The 15,402-nt window shown below is 46.8% G+C and overlaps 1 protein-coding gene and 1 long non-coding RNA gene across 2 annotated transcripts in view; one reads left to right on the top strand and one right to left on the bottom strand.

The window, feature by feature from the left end:
* The window catches only part of ercc3 (excision repair cross-complementation group 3), a 42,029-nt gene extending 34,988 nt beyond the window's left edge, over positions 1-7,041 (bottom strand). Inside the window, exons 1-2 of the mRNA XM_060828214.1 lie at positions 6,961-7,041; positions 2,646-2,854 (exon numbers count right to left, since the gene is read on the bottom strand). Of these exons, the coding sequence (XP_060684197.1) occupies positions 2,646-2,854; positions 6,961-6,979 (228 nt within the window). The 5' untranslated portion in view covers positions 6,980-7,041. The remainder of the gene's footprint in view (positions 1-2,645; positions 2,855-6,960) is intronic.
* Positions 7,042-7,057: 16 nt separating this feature from the next.
* The window catches only part of LOC132817698 (uncharacterized), a 31,392-nt gene continuing 23,047 nt past the window's right edge, over positions 7,058-15,402 (top strand). Inside the window, exons 1-2 of the long non-coding RNA XR_009644905.1 lie at positions 7,058-7,184; positions 11,609-11,728. This is a non-coding gene — a long non-coding RNA (uncharacterized LOC132817698). The remainder of the gene's footprint in view (positions 7,185-11,608; positions 11,729-15,402) is intronic.

The raw sequence follows: 15,402 nt of genomic DNA, 5'->3' as shown, positions 1-15,402 counted from the left end.
GGAGGTTGAATCCGATCGGTTGTGACCATCTAAGTTCAGTTGTTACAAAAGCAGGTCAGAGGCTAGGAATCTTGCAGCATATAATTCACCTCCTGAATCCCCAAAGCCTGTCCACAATTTATCAGGCACAAGTCAAGAGTGTACCTGGATGAGTGCAGCTCCAACAACACTCAAGAAGGTCAACATCATCAGGACAAAGCAGCCCACTTGATTGGTACCACATTCACAAACATCCACTCCCTCCACCAGTGATGTTCAGTAGCAGCAGTACGCACCATCCACAGGATCCACTGCAGAAATTCACTAAGGTTCCTCAACTAGCATCTTACAAACTCACGATAACTATTATATTGAAAGACATGAACAACATGTACATTGGAACACAGGCAGATTCCTTTCAAAGCCACTCATCATTCTGACTTGAAAATATATTTCCATTGCAACAGTGCGGCTGCATCAAATTCCATCCACAACAAATTTGTGGGGTTACTTAAACTAAATGGATGGCAATGCTTCAAGGTAGCAGCTTACCACCATCTTCCCAACAGCAGCTCGGCATGTGGAGTAAATGCTGACCAAGCCAGCAATGACTACATTGAATGTGTGACAAAGATAAGTATACCACTGAACTATCAACACATGACTCTTCTGGTTAAAACACTCAATCTCTTTTCAAAATCCTTGTACACATAGGGAAACAAAAACAAAACATGACTCTTAAGGGGAGAGGGAAACTACTGGTGAATCCCTGTTCAAAAGCACTCATGTACAAATGCTTTACTTGCTCCTCAAGACCTTTTGTTCTCCACGTGTTTTCCAAGTTCTTTCAGATCTTTGCGAAAGACAGAGGAATTGATACAGTCATTGTTTAGTTTCACAGTAAGTGATTAGAACCACAGCTTGTAACTTGCAAAGCAGCAGTGTAGACACAACTTATAATAAGCTCCAGTAATGTTTGTTTTTAGAAAGTACAGCAAATCATTCCCCAGTCCTTGGTTTTAAACAGTCAAAAATTAAGCAAAAAGATATGGCCTTTATAAATGAAGAAATCAGCTCTGACCTCACTGAATGGTTAAGTCTCATAAGGCCATTCAGCCCCTCAAGAAAGCTTCACTTTCCTAACTGTCCCTCAAAATCCTTGGCTTTCTTGTACAACAGAAACTCAGCCTTGAATATATTCAATGATCCAATCTCCATTCTTTGCTGGGGGAGAAAATCCAGAAATTAAGAGAATAAAGTCCACCTTATCTCAATGTTAAATTGAGAGATTCCCTTACACTGAACCTGTGGCTCCAATCTTGAAGTACTCCCAAGAGAGGAAACATCATCTGAGTATCCATCTTTATAAGCTCTCTTGGGATCTTGTGCATTTCAAATTTAATCTGGTCTTTTCCTCATAAGACAACCCTTTCATCCCAGGAATCAGATGAGTGAACTTTATCTGAAGTGCCTTTGATCCAACCATATCCCTCCATACGTAAGGAAACCAGAATTTCATACAGACATATAAAAGCTGGTCTACTCAGCAATGCCCATACCCCACAAACAAATCAAAAACGCATACTTACCAATACCGTGTACCATGTCATAAAACCTCTCTAGTTTCATGTTCCATTCTACTTGCAATCAATAACATTCCGTTTGCCTCCTACTCATTCCGGTGTACCTATAAACTTTATGCAATTCATGTACCTGGACACCAAGATCCTTCAATACCAGCAGGTTGTGCAATCTCCCTCTATTTCAGTAATATGTTGTTTTCTATACTCCACTTGCCAAATGTTTGCTTCCTTGCTGAAGATACCCATACCCCTTTACAGACTCTCTGTATAATCCTCACAACACATCGTCCTAACTTGGAAACACAATGGCATTGCTTCAATGGGTTTAGGTCAAATTCCTGGGACTCTCTCACGATTAGCACTGTGTGTGTTCCTACACCAAATGGACTGTAGAGGTATGAGGCAGCAGCTTCTCAAGGGCAGCTACGTATAAAAGTCAGCGAAGGCCGAGTCAATGTCAACCACATGCTATGAATAAATCCAAAAAAAAACATGCTTTCGCACTTATCTTTGTATCAGCAGCAGATTTGGCTACAATGGGTCTGTTCATGCAAGTCATTACTAAAGACTGTAAGTAGCTGGGGTTTAGACCGTTTTATGCTACATTCCAGGGAAGGTGGTAGATGCAGATATGATAACAATGTCTAAGAGGCATTTAGTCAGACACATGAACAGGCAGGGAATAGAGGGATATGAACCATGTGCCGGTAGATAGGATTCATTTATACTGAGATCACGTTAGGCATGGATGTGGAGGGCCGAATGGGCTATTTGTATGCTGTACTGTCCGATGTTCTAATTCACTAGCTGTAGTTTGCAGTTTCGAAAATTACCCTTTCAACGTGATACAGATGCCCCCTCTGTATCCATGGGTCATACGTTCCAAGATCTACCTTGGATGCCCGAAACCACAGATACTAGTGAACTCTATCATTCAAATGGGAAATTTACCTGCCCAGCAACCCCCTGGAATTATTTCTGGAATGTTTTCAGGCCGCGGTAAACCACAGATATGGGGTTTCTGCTGTAATTTGTGTCTTGTCAGTTAGTCAATCCTGACACAAGGCACCGTTGCTGACTTACCACCCAGAGTGGTCTGGAGGTGTGATCCTCTTTTAGACTCATTAGTGTCCTATAATCCTTGGCTCCGTATTCATCTTCCTTAACCAAAGCCTGCTCCACCTGTTTCCCAGCGGCTGAAGGGACCGCCTCCCGAGACTCAGGATCCATGGAAAGCTCATCCTCGTCGTCTTCCTCATTGTCATAGCGACGCTTCTTGAATTTTTTCTTGTCTGATGAAAAATTTAAAAGCGTGTCAAGTGTTTTTAAAGGTAGATGATTAAAGGTAGGAAAATATGTTGACAGGAGTTGACAAAAAAAGTCAGCCAAGAGCCATAGATGTGGAAAATCATTTCAGAGTTGGGATCTAATGTGGGAAGTCTACATTAGAATGCTGCTGGAAAAGCACAGCAGGTCAGGCAGCATCTGAGGAGCAGGAAAATCGACGTTTCAGGCAAAAGCCCTTCATCAGGAATGAGGCTGGTAGCTTTGGGGGTGGAGGGATAAATGAGAGGGGGGTTGGTCTAGGGAGAAGGTATAGGAAATTGAGTTTATCTGCCCTTAGCAGGAACAACAGAAAAACACATTATTAATTAAATGGGCAGAGACTGGGGAATACTGTGGGAGAAAGAGAAAAGTGCCCCCACACAAGTATCGTAATGAATATAGAACATAGAACATAGAAAGATACAGCGCAGTACAGGCCCTTCGGCCCTCGATGTTGCGCAGACCGAATCCTACCTAACCTACACTAGCCCAATAACTTCCAAATGTCTATCCAATGCCCTGAATATGTTACAGAGCAAGTCATCAGAACAACTAATTTAAAGAGTATGAATTCAAATCCCACCACAGCAGACTGCCCATTTAAAATGTCAATTTTGCAGAACCTCATCAGCTTTACTAGAAACAAGTAAAATTCTGATTTATGTACAACTGCAGCTGTCTTTCCCCCACCATTACAACTGACAGACACTGACTTGTCCCAGTAGCGTTGGAGGCCAATCACAAAGCAGCTTGGGCACATTATCGATCCAGCTCAAGAGGCTAAACCAGGAGCAGGCAAAGGAATCAACCCCACTGCTCTGTGGCCGAACACTTTAACTCCCCCTCCCACTCCGTCAAGGAGGTGCAAGTCCTGGGCCTCCTCCGCTGCCAAACCATAACCACCCAAAGCCTGAAGGAAGAACACCTCCTCTTCCAACCCTCCAACCACCAGGATTAATGTGGATTTCACCAGTTTCTTCATTTTCCCCTCCCCCACCTTACCCCAATTCCAACTAGGCATCGCCATCTTGAACTGTCCTACCTGTCCATCTTCCTTCCCACCTACCGGCTCCACCCTCCGCTCTGACCTATCCCCTTCACCCCCAACTCCATCTACCTATCACATTCCCAGCTAACTTCCCCCCAGCCCCACACCCCACATTTATCTCCCAGCCTCCTTGGGCCACCCCCTCATTCCTGATGAAGGGCTTATGCCCAAAACGTTTATTCTCCTGCTCCTCGGATGCTGCCTGACCAGCTGCGCTTTTCCAGCACCACCCACTTCGAATTAGCCAGCGATGGCCAACATCCAGAGAGTGAACAGAGCTGATAGCCTACTCCCTGACTCTGTACTAGTGACTCCATCATAACTGAATATTGGCACATCCTGAGTTCATGAAACACACTGAACAAATGAAGTATTCTTACTTCTTCTTTGAGTTAAAGTTAAACTTTGAGTTAAAGTTAAAGTTGATGGGATGGTTGTGAAGGTCATTGTGTAGAAACTGTCAACCTCCAAACACAACAACAATCTGGAACCAGAGCGGTTCAGTAAAAGAGAAAGAACGTCATCATCAAACCTGGTCCTGGTCACACTCATAAAAACTCGGACAGATCAGCACTTATCACAACCACTGAAATTTCAAAATATTTTAGAGTCAATTCAGGTCTTTCTGAAGTGATGTTACTGTTGCAATGAAGGAAACGTAACCTACAAAGAGCAAAAGGATAATAACTAAACTTTTATAAATGACTTGGACGAGGAAGTGGATGGGTTGCTAAGTAAGTTTGCCGACGACACGAGGGTTGGTGAAGTGATGGATAGTGTGGAGACATGTTGTAGATTGCAACAGGGTATTGACAGGGTGCAGAACTGGGCTGATAAGTGGCAAATGCTGTTCAATCTGGAAAAGTGTAAAGTGAGTCATTTTGGAAGGTTGAATTGGAATGCAGATTGCAGGGTTCTTAGCAGTTCAGAGTAACAGAGGGATCTTGGGATCCATGTCCTTAGATCTCCCAAAGTTGCCACCCAAGTTGATAGAGCTGTTAAGGCAGCTTAAGGTATGTTGGCTTTCACTTGCAGGGGGACTGAGTTTAAGAGCCACAAGGTTATGCTGCATCTCGATAAAGCCTCAGTTAGACCACACTTGGAATACTGTATTCAGTTCTGGTTATCTCATTATAGGAAGGATGTGGAAACTTTGGACAGCATGCAGAAGAGATTTACCAGGATGCTGCCTGGACTGGAGGGCATGTCTTATGAAGAAAGGTTGAGGGAGATAGGGCTTTTCTCATTGGAGCAATGAAGGATGACAGGTGACTTAATAGAGATGTACAAGATGTTGAGAGGCATAGATAGAGTGGATAGTCAGAGACTTCTTCCCAGGGCAGAAATGGCTTTCACGAGGGGGATAATTTTAATGGGATTGAAGGAAGGTTTAGGGGAGATGTCAGAGGTAGGTTCTTTATACACAGAGTGATGGGTGCACTGGTAGCGGTGATAGTAGAGTCAGATACATTAGGGACATTTAAGTGACTCTTGGATAGACACATGGAAGATAGCAAAATGAAGGGTATGCAGGTTAGTTTGATCTTAGAGTAGGATAAAAGGTCAGCACAACATCAAGGCCTGAAGCCTGTGCTGTACTGTACTGTTCTATGTTCTAAATAATCTGTTTATGCAATGTTGATTGAGGGATATTGGCTAGCACAATAGAGAAAGTCCTCTACTGCTGTTCTCCAAAATAGTGCCATGTAAACTTTTATATCCTTGTTTAAGACCTCAGTTTAACATTTCCACCAACCGACGGACATCGGACAGTGCAGCAGTCCGTCAACATTCTACTCATGTCAATCTGGATTTTTCTTCTGAAGCCCCTGATGGGTGGGTGCTGACCACTGTGTCAGATTGAACAGCATTAACTCAGTCCGAATCCAGCAGAAAGCCAGTCTGCACACACACAGACAACCATCCTCCACTTCTCTTAATGAGCAGTCACACAGCAAACAACAGAAGGGGCCTGGGCAAAACAATCGAAAGTGCCCAGGGTGGGGGTGGGGGAGTGTGTGGGGGTGGGGGTGGGGGAGTGTGTGGGGGTGGGGGTGGGGGAGTGTGGGGGGTGGGGAGGGTTGGGTGAGGGCGAGTGGGTGGGGGTGGGGAGGGGAGGGTGAGGGTGAGTGGGTGGGGGGTGGGGGATGAGGGTGGGGAGGGTTGGGGGAGGGAGAGTGGGTGGGGGTGGGGAGGGGAGGGGAGGGGAGGGTGAGGGTGAGTGGGTGGGGGGTGGGGGATGAGGGTGGGGAGGGTTGGGTGAGGGAGAGGGGGTGGGGAGGGGAGGGTTGGGTGAGGGAGAGTGGGTGGGGGTGGGGGTGGGGGTGGGGAGGGGAGGGGAGGGGAGGGGAGGGGGAGGGTGAGTGGGTGGGGGGTGGGGGATGAGGGTGGGGAGGGTTGGGTGAGGGAGAGTGGGTGGGGGAGGGGAGGGTGAGGGTGAGTGGGTGGGGGATGAGGGTGGGGAGGGTTGGGTGAGGGAGAGTGGGTGGGGGTGGGGAGGGGAGGGGAGGGTGAGGGTGAGTGGGTGGGGGATGAGGGTGGGGAGGGTTGGGTGAGAGAGAGTGGGTGGGGGATGAGGGTGGGGAGGGTTGGGTGAGAGAGAGTGGGTGGGGAGGGGAGGGTGAGGGTGAGTGGGTGGGGGATGAGGGTGGGGAGGGTTGGGTGAGGGAGAGTGGGTGGGGGTGGGGAGGGGAGGGGAGGGTGAGTGGGTGGGGGATGAGGGTGGGGAGGGTTGGGTGAGGGAGAGTGGGTGGGGGTGGGGAGGGGAGGGGAGGGTGAGGGTGAGTGGGTGGGGGATGAGGGTGGGGAGGGTTGGGTGAGAGAGAGTGGGTGGGGGAGGGTTGGGTGAGGGAGAGTGGGTGGGGGATGAGGGTGGGGAGGGTTGGGTGAGAGAGTGTGGTGGGGGGTGGGGGTGGGGGTGGGAGAGTGGGGGGTGGGGGGGTGGGGGGGGTGGGAGAGTGGGGGGGGGGTGGGGAGGGTGGGGAGGGTGGGGGTGGGGAATGGTGTCCAGCTGCAGACCCTCACCTCGCTCCTTCTTGCCCATCGTCCTCCGCTGTCACTGATGGAGCATGCGCAGACGCGGTCGAGGCCAGTGCGCATGTGAGAAGCCGGCGCTGCGATTCGGTGGACGGCGCGCGTGCGCACAATGACATTCCGCCTGTCCCTGTCACCCCGGCCAGTGAGAGCAGGGGGCGCTGTGCCCGTGGGCCTGGGCCTGGGCCTGGGAGTTACAAACCACCCAGCACCAGGTATTGTCCAACAGTTGGCCTTCGGAGCACGGCTTCCTCACCTGGTAGTGGGAGTACACAATGTTGTATGGTTTGTAACTTTGTACTGTGGTCTCTGTCTGTAATTGTAGCTGAGATTGTGGGTCAGTGTGGGGCTGGGAGAGCATCAGGCAGCATCAACACCCCTCCATCAGGAATACAGGCAGAGGGCCTGAAGGGTGGAGGGATAAGCTGGAGGAGGGTGGGGGTGGGGAGAGAGTAGCATAGAGTACAATGGGTGAGTGGGGGAGGGGTTGAAGGTGATAGGTCAGGGAGGAGAGGGTGGAGTGGATAGGTGGAAAAGGAGATAGGCAGGTAGAACAAATCCGGACAAGTCATGGGGACAGTGCTGAGCTGGAAGTTTGGAACTAGGGTGAGGTGGGGGAAGGGGAAATGAGGAAACTGTTGAAGTCCACATTGATGCTCTGGGGTTGAAAATGAGGCGTTCTTCCTCCAGGCGTCTGGTGGTGAGGGAGCGGCGGTGAAGGAGGCCCAGGACCTCCATGTCCTCGGCAGAGTGGGAGGGGGAGTTGAAATGTTGGGCCACGGGGCGGTGTGGTTGATTGGTGCAGGTGTCCCGGAAATGTTCCCTAAAGCGCTCTGCTAGGAGGCGCCCAGTCTCCCCCATGTAGAGGAGACTGCATCGGGAGCAATGGATACAGTAAATGATATTAGTGGATGTGCAGGTAAAACTTTGGTGGATGTGGAAGGCTCCTTTAGGGCCTTGGATGGAGGTGAGGGAGGAGGTGTGGGCGCAGGTTTTACAGTTCCTGCAGTGGCAGGGGAAGGTGCCAGGATGGGAGGGTGGGTTGTAAGGGGGCGTGGACCTGACCAGGTAGTCACGGAGGGAACGGTCTTTGTGGAAGGTGGAAAGGGGTGGGGAGGGAAATATATCCCTGGTGGTGGGGTCTTTTTGGAGGTGGCGGAGATGTTGGCAGATGATTTGGTTTATGCGAAGATTGGTAGGGTGGAAGGTGAGCACCAGGGGCGTTCTGTCCTTGTTAACGGTTGGAGGGGTGGGGTCTGAGGGCGGAGGTGCAGGATGTGGACAAGATGCATTGGAGGGCATCTTTAACCACGTGGGAAGGGAAATTGCGGTCTCTAAAGAAGGAGGCCATCTGGTGTGTTCTATGGTGGAACTGGTCCTCCTGGGAGCAGATACGGCGGAGGAATTGGGAATACGGGATGGCATTTTTCAAGAGGTAGGGTGGGAAGAGGTGTAATCCAGGTAGCTGTGGGAGTCGGTGGGTTTGTAAAAAATGTCAGTGTCAAATCGGTCGTCATTGATGGAGATGGAGAGGTCCAGGAAGGGGAGGGAGGTGTCAGAGATGGTCCAGGTAAATTTAAGGTCAGGGTGGAATGTGTTGGTGAAGTTGATGAATTGCTCAACCTCCTCACGGGAGCACGAGGTGGCGCCAATGCAGTCATCAATGTAGCGGAGGAAGAGATGGGGAGTGGTGCCGGTATAATTACAGAAGATGGACTGTTCTGTGTAGCCAAAAAAGAGACAGGCATAGCTGGGGCCCATACGGGTGCCCATGGCTACTCCTTTGGTCTGGAGGAAGTGGGAGGATTCGAAGAAGAAATTGTTAAGGGCGAGGACCAGTTCCGCCAAACGAATGGGAGTGTCAGTGGAGGGTACTGTTGGGGACGTCGGGAGAGGAAGAAACAGAGGGCTTGGTGGCCCTGGTCATGGCGGATGGAGGTGTCGAGGGATTGGATATCCATGGTGAAGGTGAGGCGTTGGGGGCCGGGGAAACAGAAGTCTTGGAGTAGGTGGAGGGAGTTCCTGGACTAGGGGGGATAGGACAGTGTCGAGGTAGGTAGAAATGAGTTCAGTGGGGCCGGAGCATGCAGAGACAATGGGTCGGCCAGGCTTGTGGATCTTAATTGAGTAATCAATCCATGTCCAGGTGGAGATCAGAGATCCTCTCACTGATATCTCATTGAAATGCAGGAAGACTTAATACTGGTGTCATGGGCAATATTTACCTTTCAGTTCCCTCAAAAAGCTGTCAGCCTCACCATTGCAATATTGCTGCTTTGTAAAACTGGGCAAAAATGAGGATTGCAGATGCTAGAAACCAGAGTAGAGATCAGAGTGGTGCTGGAAAAGCACAGCAGGTCAGGCAGCATCCGAGGAGCAGGAGAATCAATGGTTCAGGCAAAAGCCTTTAATCAGGAATGGAGGCAGGGAGCCTGCAGGGTGGAGAGAGAAATTGGGGAGGCGGGCTGCGGAGAAGGTAGCAAAGAGTGCAGTAGGTGAATGGAGGTGATAGGTCAGAGAGGAGGGTGGGGGTTTCAGTACATGGTTGAAGAGCTTCAGGGCAGAGGAGATGACCTGGGGGTTGCAATGAGAGAGAGTCTCACTGAGATTCTTGTGGAGAAAGGAGGGGTACTTCTTCAAGGGAGGCATCCTTGCAAGAGGATTCACAATAAGGTTAAAGTCAACTGGACAAAAGTGAGGACTAAAACCATCAGGTCTCCTCTATTATAATCGGGGCTACCCTTTGGATGTAAAGTGCATTCGGAAGGGGTGCAGTCATAAAAAGATAGTGCAGAATTAATGAGGCACTAATGTTACTGATTAGCTGATATCACATAACTCACCTATTACAAAAAAAAGTGTTTCATCTTTTTTAGGACGTTTTAACATCTAATTGACCCTTTGTAAATCCTTCATTTCAGCAGGGAGATTATATTGAAACCAACACAAAAAATGCTGGAGAAACTCAGCAGGTCTGGCAGCATCTGTGAAAACAAACAATTAGTGGGAAAATGTTTTATTTTTTAATACATCTGACTTTCTCAAGCATTCTGTTTGTTTCAGATTTCCAGCATCTTCAGTATTGTGCTTTTATTCATGGTTATACTGAACTTGTCTCAAACATTAATTAACCTTAGCTAGTGTCGTGTGCCAAACTTCAGCAGTAATGTTAGTGCATTGGACTGAGTGCAGAAGAGATTTCAAGGAATGTGGCCAGGGATGAAAAACTTCTCCGATGAGGAACGATTGGAGAAGTTAGGACTGTTTGCCTTGGAGAACAGAAAGCTAATGAGATTTACTGCCAAAGTCCAAAGATGTACAAGCAGTGGGAAATGCAGTGTTACAGGGATAGGTTAGGGTCCTCTTCAGAGGATCTGTGTGGACTTGATGGGCTGAATGGCCTGCTGTATGGATTCTATTATTTGACTACTTAGAATGTCAGGGAAAAACGTCTGACCAATGTTATGACGTGTGGTAGCACATCATAAAATCCTAGTGGGGGAGCAGGCCATTCAGCCTATCAAGTCCATTCCAACCCTCTCAACAGCATCCTCCTATTGCCCTACCCCTTTAACTCTACATTTTCCATGGCCAATGGACCTAACCTGCACATCTTTGGACTGTGGCAGGAAACCAGACCACCTAGAGGAAATCCACGCAGAAAGAGAAAACGTGCAAACTCCACACAAACAGTTGCCTGTGGGTGGAATCAAACCTGGGTCCGTGGTGCTGTGAGTCAGCAGTGTTAACTGTGCCACCATGTCACACATAGCCTCCAGGTTTCGGAAGTCACTGTCACACACAAATTTCAGAGGTTTGCACACCAAAACATTATAGGGAATGTCAGTTCCCAAGGAGAAAGTGAGGACTGCAGATGCTGGAGATCAGAGCTGAAAATGTGTTGCTGGAAAAACGCAGCAGGTCAGGCAGCATCCAAGGAACAGGAAATTCAACGTTTTGGGCATAAGCCCTTCATCAGGGCTTATGCCTGAAACGTCGAATTTCCTGTTCCTTGAATGCTGCTTGACCTGCTGCGCTTTTCCAGCAACACATTTTCAGCTAATGTCAGTTCCCAATTCTACTCTGATGTGGAGCTATTAGTGTCAGAAGTCAGATGACACTAGGTTACAGTCCAACTGATTTTATTTGAAATCTCCAATTTCAAATAAGCCTGTTGGACTATAACATGGTGTCATCTGACTTCTGACGTTGCTCAATTGTATTAGGTTCACGAATAAGGAGGAGTAAGATTTAAAGTGGTTTACAAAAACGTAAATGAGAATGTGCAGTTTGGGACTGGAATGCCTTGAAGGGTAGTGGAAGCAGGACCCATTGGGTCATTCAAGAGGGCATCGGATAATTATTTAAATGGAATCAATGTACAGAGTTACAGGGATTAGGTGTAATTGGCATGAAATCAAGACACTCAGCCAGTGCAGATATCATGGACTGAATGGTTTCCTTCTGCAAAGAAATGTTTCTGTGATCATTGTCCTGTGTCCATCTCGCTGTTAATAAAACTAAACAAAGGGGGCACAGTGAGGGGAGCTCTCCCTTGCTGCTGCCTTTAAAGAATTGCTTGTAGCTGTAGTAGAGGTAGCTATGGTGTTCCCATTGACCCAGAAAAATCCTGTTCCAGGGAAATGCATCAAATGCTGAGAAAACCCACGTGTGTGGAACTCGCTTCATTGGAAGCAATGCAAAGGTCACAATCATGGTTAAAGAAATGAATGCAAGAGGATAATTTCTGCTCAGTTGGGTGAGTTTTGTTTGGGTACAATTTGTCCCTTTAGAGTATTTAGTTGAGTGAGATTCATAGTTATTTCTGGTCTTTCAAGATTTGGAGTGACTTTTCACTTAAAGTCTTCTATTCCTTGCCTCATGAAATATGCAAGTGGGCTCTTTGATGCCTTTGTTGGAGAATGGAACAGCAGGAGGGGCAAAAGTGTTTGCCAGAACCATCTTGCTTTCACACCATATATGTAGTCTAGCTGCAGACCACCTCACATGCTGCAAGTGTGATGAAAGGAGTTTCATTTATATATTAATGTATTTTGTTTGTAAGACTTGGATTTTGAACTAGTGACATATGGGTGCTGGTCTACTTTTGTCAAGTAATTTACAATTAACCCGGTTAATCTTTCTGGACCCATTATTTTTAATTCTAAAGTGTTAATGGAAGATTGATATTGTGGAGATTTATTACAACTAGAAAAAGAAAACATCAAGACATTAGCTTAGCAGAGTTTAAGGTTAGCACTTTTTAAAAAATGTTTGAAATCTTTTGGACAGTTCAAAGGGCGGGGGCATTTAAGAGTCACGCACATTGCTGTGGGTCTGGAGTCACATGTAGACCAGACCATGTAAGGGAAGCAGTTTTCTTCCAGCAAGTGCATCAGGTTGGTCTTTGCAATAATCAACAAGGGTTTTGTGTTATCATTAGTCTCCTAATTTGAGATTTTTAAAATCAAATTCAAACTTCACCATCTGCCGTGGCCTAGTGGTATTACTGTGAGACACTGACTCCCCACTAACTGTGCTTAGTTGTTATTATCGACACATGATCTGAAGGAATGTTTGATCGCTCACTATTTCGTATGCAGGGATCTGGAGCTATTGGTGGCTGGGATGGTCGAGAGAAGGGCAGTCACAGGAGGTGATGAGACTAGACACAGCCAGCCTGGGGCAGCAGAAAACTCTTCTAGATTTGAGCACAAGGACATGAGCAGTCAGATTTTAAAGGCTTTTAAATACAATTTTAATTTCCTAGCAAGTTGACCAATGTGACTAAACCGTCATTTAAAATCGAAGTTTTTGAATTTACACTGATGAACAAAAGATTGAACTTTTGTGACAAGCCCTCCTTCGGATGTATTAATCAAACTGCACCCAAATGGATTAGGAAATACCCTTTAAAGCAAATTTATATATATTTTAAAATGTTGCCCGATGACAAGAGCTCATGGCATGTCTTACGTTCCAGATGTAAATATACTTAAGCTAACAGTTGAGGAAACAAACTCCACTTGACAAAATAAGCTTTGGGCATTAAACCGAAGATGTAGCCCAAGGCTCCAATATTGTGCTGAACAGCCCAAGCAAACAGGAAACACAGTTGGTTGTGTGTAGCAGCCAGTGTTGAGTGCAGTCTTTAGATTTTAGCTTGGTAATGCTGCTGCAGGAGACTTGACAGGGATTCCAGAAGTTCAACAGGCAGGCAATGAATCAACATTCCAGACAGGAAAGGTGGTGCCACAGACACAATTCTTAAAGTTTACTTGGAATTTCAATATTCAAATTGCATTAAGGAATGATCTATATAAAAATATATTACTTAGGAGCAGGAGTTAGCCAGTATCTGAAGATTGCAGGTTAGGAAGATGGTCTTCTTCCTGACCTCTCCGCCCCCACCCCACTCCACCCCATCACCCTCACCTTGATCTCCTTCCACCTATCGCATCTCCAATGCCCCTCCCCCCTACCTTTTATCTTAGCCTGCTGGACACACTCTCCTCATTCCTGAAGGGCTTATGCCCGAAACGTCCCTTCTCCTGTTCCTTGGATGCTGCCTGACCTGCTGCGCTTTTCCAGCAACACATTTTCAGCTCTGATCTCCAGCATCTGCAGACCTCACTTTCTCCTGCTCCCTACTTAACAGCATCACAGCTGATCTGGTTATTCTACATTCCCACTATCCACTTTTTATCAAGAATATGTCCACCTCTGTCTTACAAAGATTCTGCTCCCATCGCCTTTTAAGGCAGGGAGTTCAAATGTCTTAGGGCATCTCAGAAAAATAAGTTTGTTTCTTCTCAGTTTGAACAACCCCTCATTTTTTGTGACCCCCCCCCCCCCCCCCCCCCCCCCCCCCCCCCCCCCCCCCCCCCCAGTTCTGATGTTTTCCCACAACATCCTTTCCACAACATCCTTTCCACATCAATCCTGTGTCAAAATACATCAGGATCTTATATGTTTCAATCATTTCTTATTCTTCTAAACTTTAGATACAAGGCTAGTCTGCCCAACTTTACCTCAGGACAAATGACTCATTTCAAATATTGTCTGGTAAACCTTTTTTAACCCCTTTCCAATGTATGGAATCCCCAGTGTGGAAACAGGCCCTACGGCCCAACAAGTCCACACCGACACTCAGAAGTGTAACCCCCCAAGACCCATTCTCCTACGTTTTCCTCTGACTAACGCACCTAACCTACACATTCCTGAACACTATGGACAATTGTGCACAGCCAATCCACCTGACCTGCACATCTTTGGACTGTGGGAGGAAACCCACGCAGACACGGGGAGAATGTACAAACTCCACACAGTCACCCGAGGCTGGATTCGAACCCAGGTCCCTGGTGCTGTGAAGCAGTGCTAACCACTGAGCCACCATGCCGCCCTTAGATCCTTTCCTCAATAAGTAACCCAGCACCGTACATGATACTCTTGATGTGGTCTCACCCACGCCCCAAACAAGTGCAACATAACCTCCTTATTTTGATTCCCCTCTCAATAAACTAACAATTTATTAACTAATTACTAGTGTACTTGTACACTTGCCTGCAGACTTCTCACTTTTTGCAACTCATACACTTAGATTTCACAATTCCCCTGCAATCTCTCATTATTGAGGTAGTAGGCTTTTTGTTTCGCCTGCCGAAACAGCCAATTTCAGTGTCCCACATTATACTTTATTTGATACATCTTTGCTCATTCACTTAACATCTCAAAATCTCTTTGTAATTTGCTCACATTCTTTTCACATCCCTACTTGACTTTGTGTCAATTTCACCACCTTATTTTCAGTCACAGGTGGGTATTGAGGGTGAAGGAACAAAGAGGGTAGATGAGATTCAGGAAGAGCTCTAACACTCAAGTAACCCCTTTTGCAGTCAACTAGAACTGGAAGGTGGTGCCATCAGCCGACATTTTCTGTTAGAAGCTTAGGTTTAAATGAATTAACAGAGATCAAATGCATAGAACTGTGAAATAAATAGTTTTATTAATGCTCTGCAAAGTGCTAAATACCGTGGACTCTCCTTGACCCCGTCAGGGTTCCAGTTTGGAGCAGTAGCCTGCACACTTTGACCAACAGCATGGACTAACATGAAAGGCAATCTCCTGTGTACTAGTCCCATTGAACTCATGCAGAATCAGATTGCAACGAAAATGCGTACCACCAATATACAGATTTCATAGAAACAAGATTATTGGTAACAAACCAAATATAAACATGGCTTTCTTTTACAATAGGTACAAAGAACCAATAAAAGCAGTGAAAGTAAATACATCGGGAATCATTACAAATAAAACAGTTTATACACCTGTACAATTAAGAAATGTAATACAGTCATAACGTTCAGCCAGCAGAAAAGTCTGGCTATACAATGAACATGGAGTTTAAACAGAGTGGCGTTTGACAGCTGATCA

Source organism: Hemiscyllium ocellatum, chromosome 7 (genome assembly GCF_020745735.1).
Source record: "Hemiscyllium ocellatum isolate sHemOce1 chromosome 7, sHemOce1.pat.X.cur, whole genome shotgun sequence".
In the NCBI taxonomy this organism is placed as follows: Eukaryota; Metazoa; Chordata; class Chondrichthyes; order Orectolobiformes; family Hemiscylliidae; genus Hemiscyllium; species Hemiscyllium ocellatum.
Note: the sequence above shows the minus strand (reverse complement) of the source record. Positions and strands in the feature narration are given on the sequence as shown.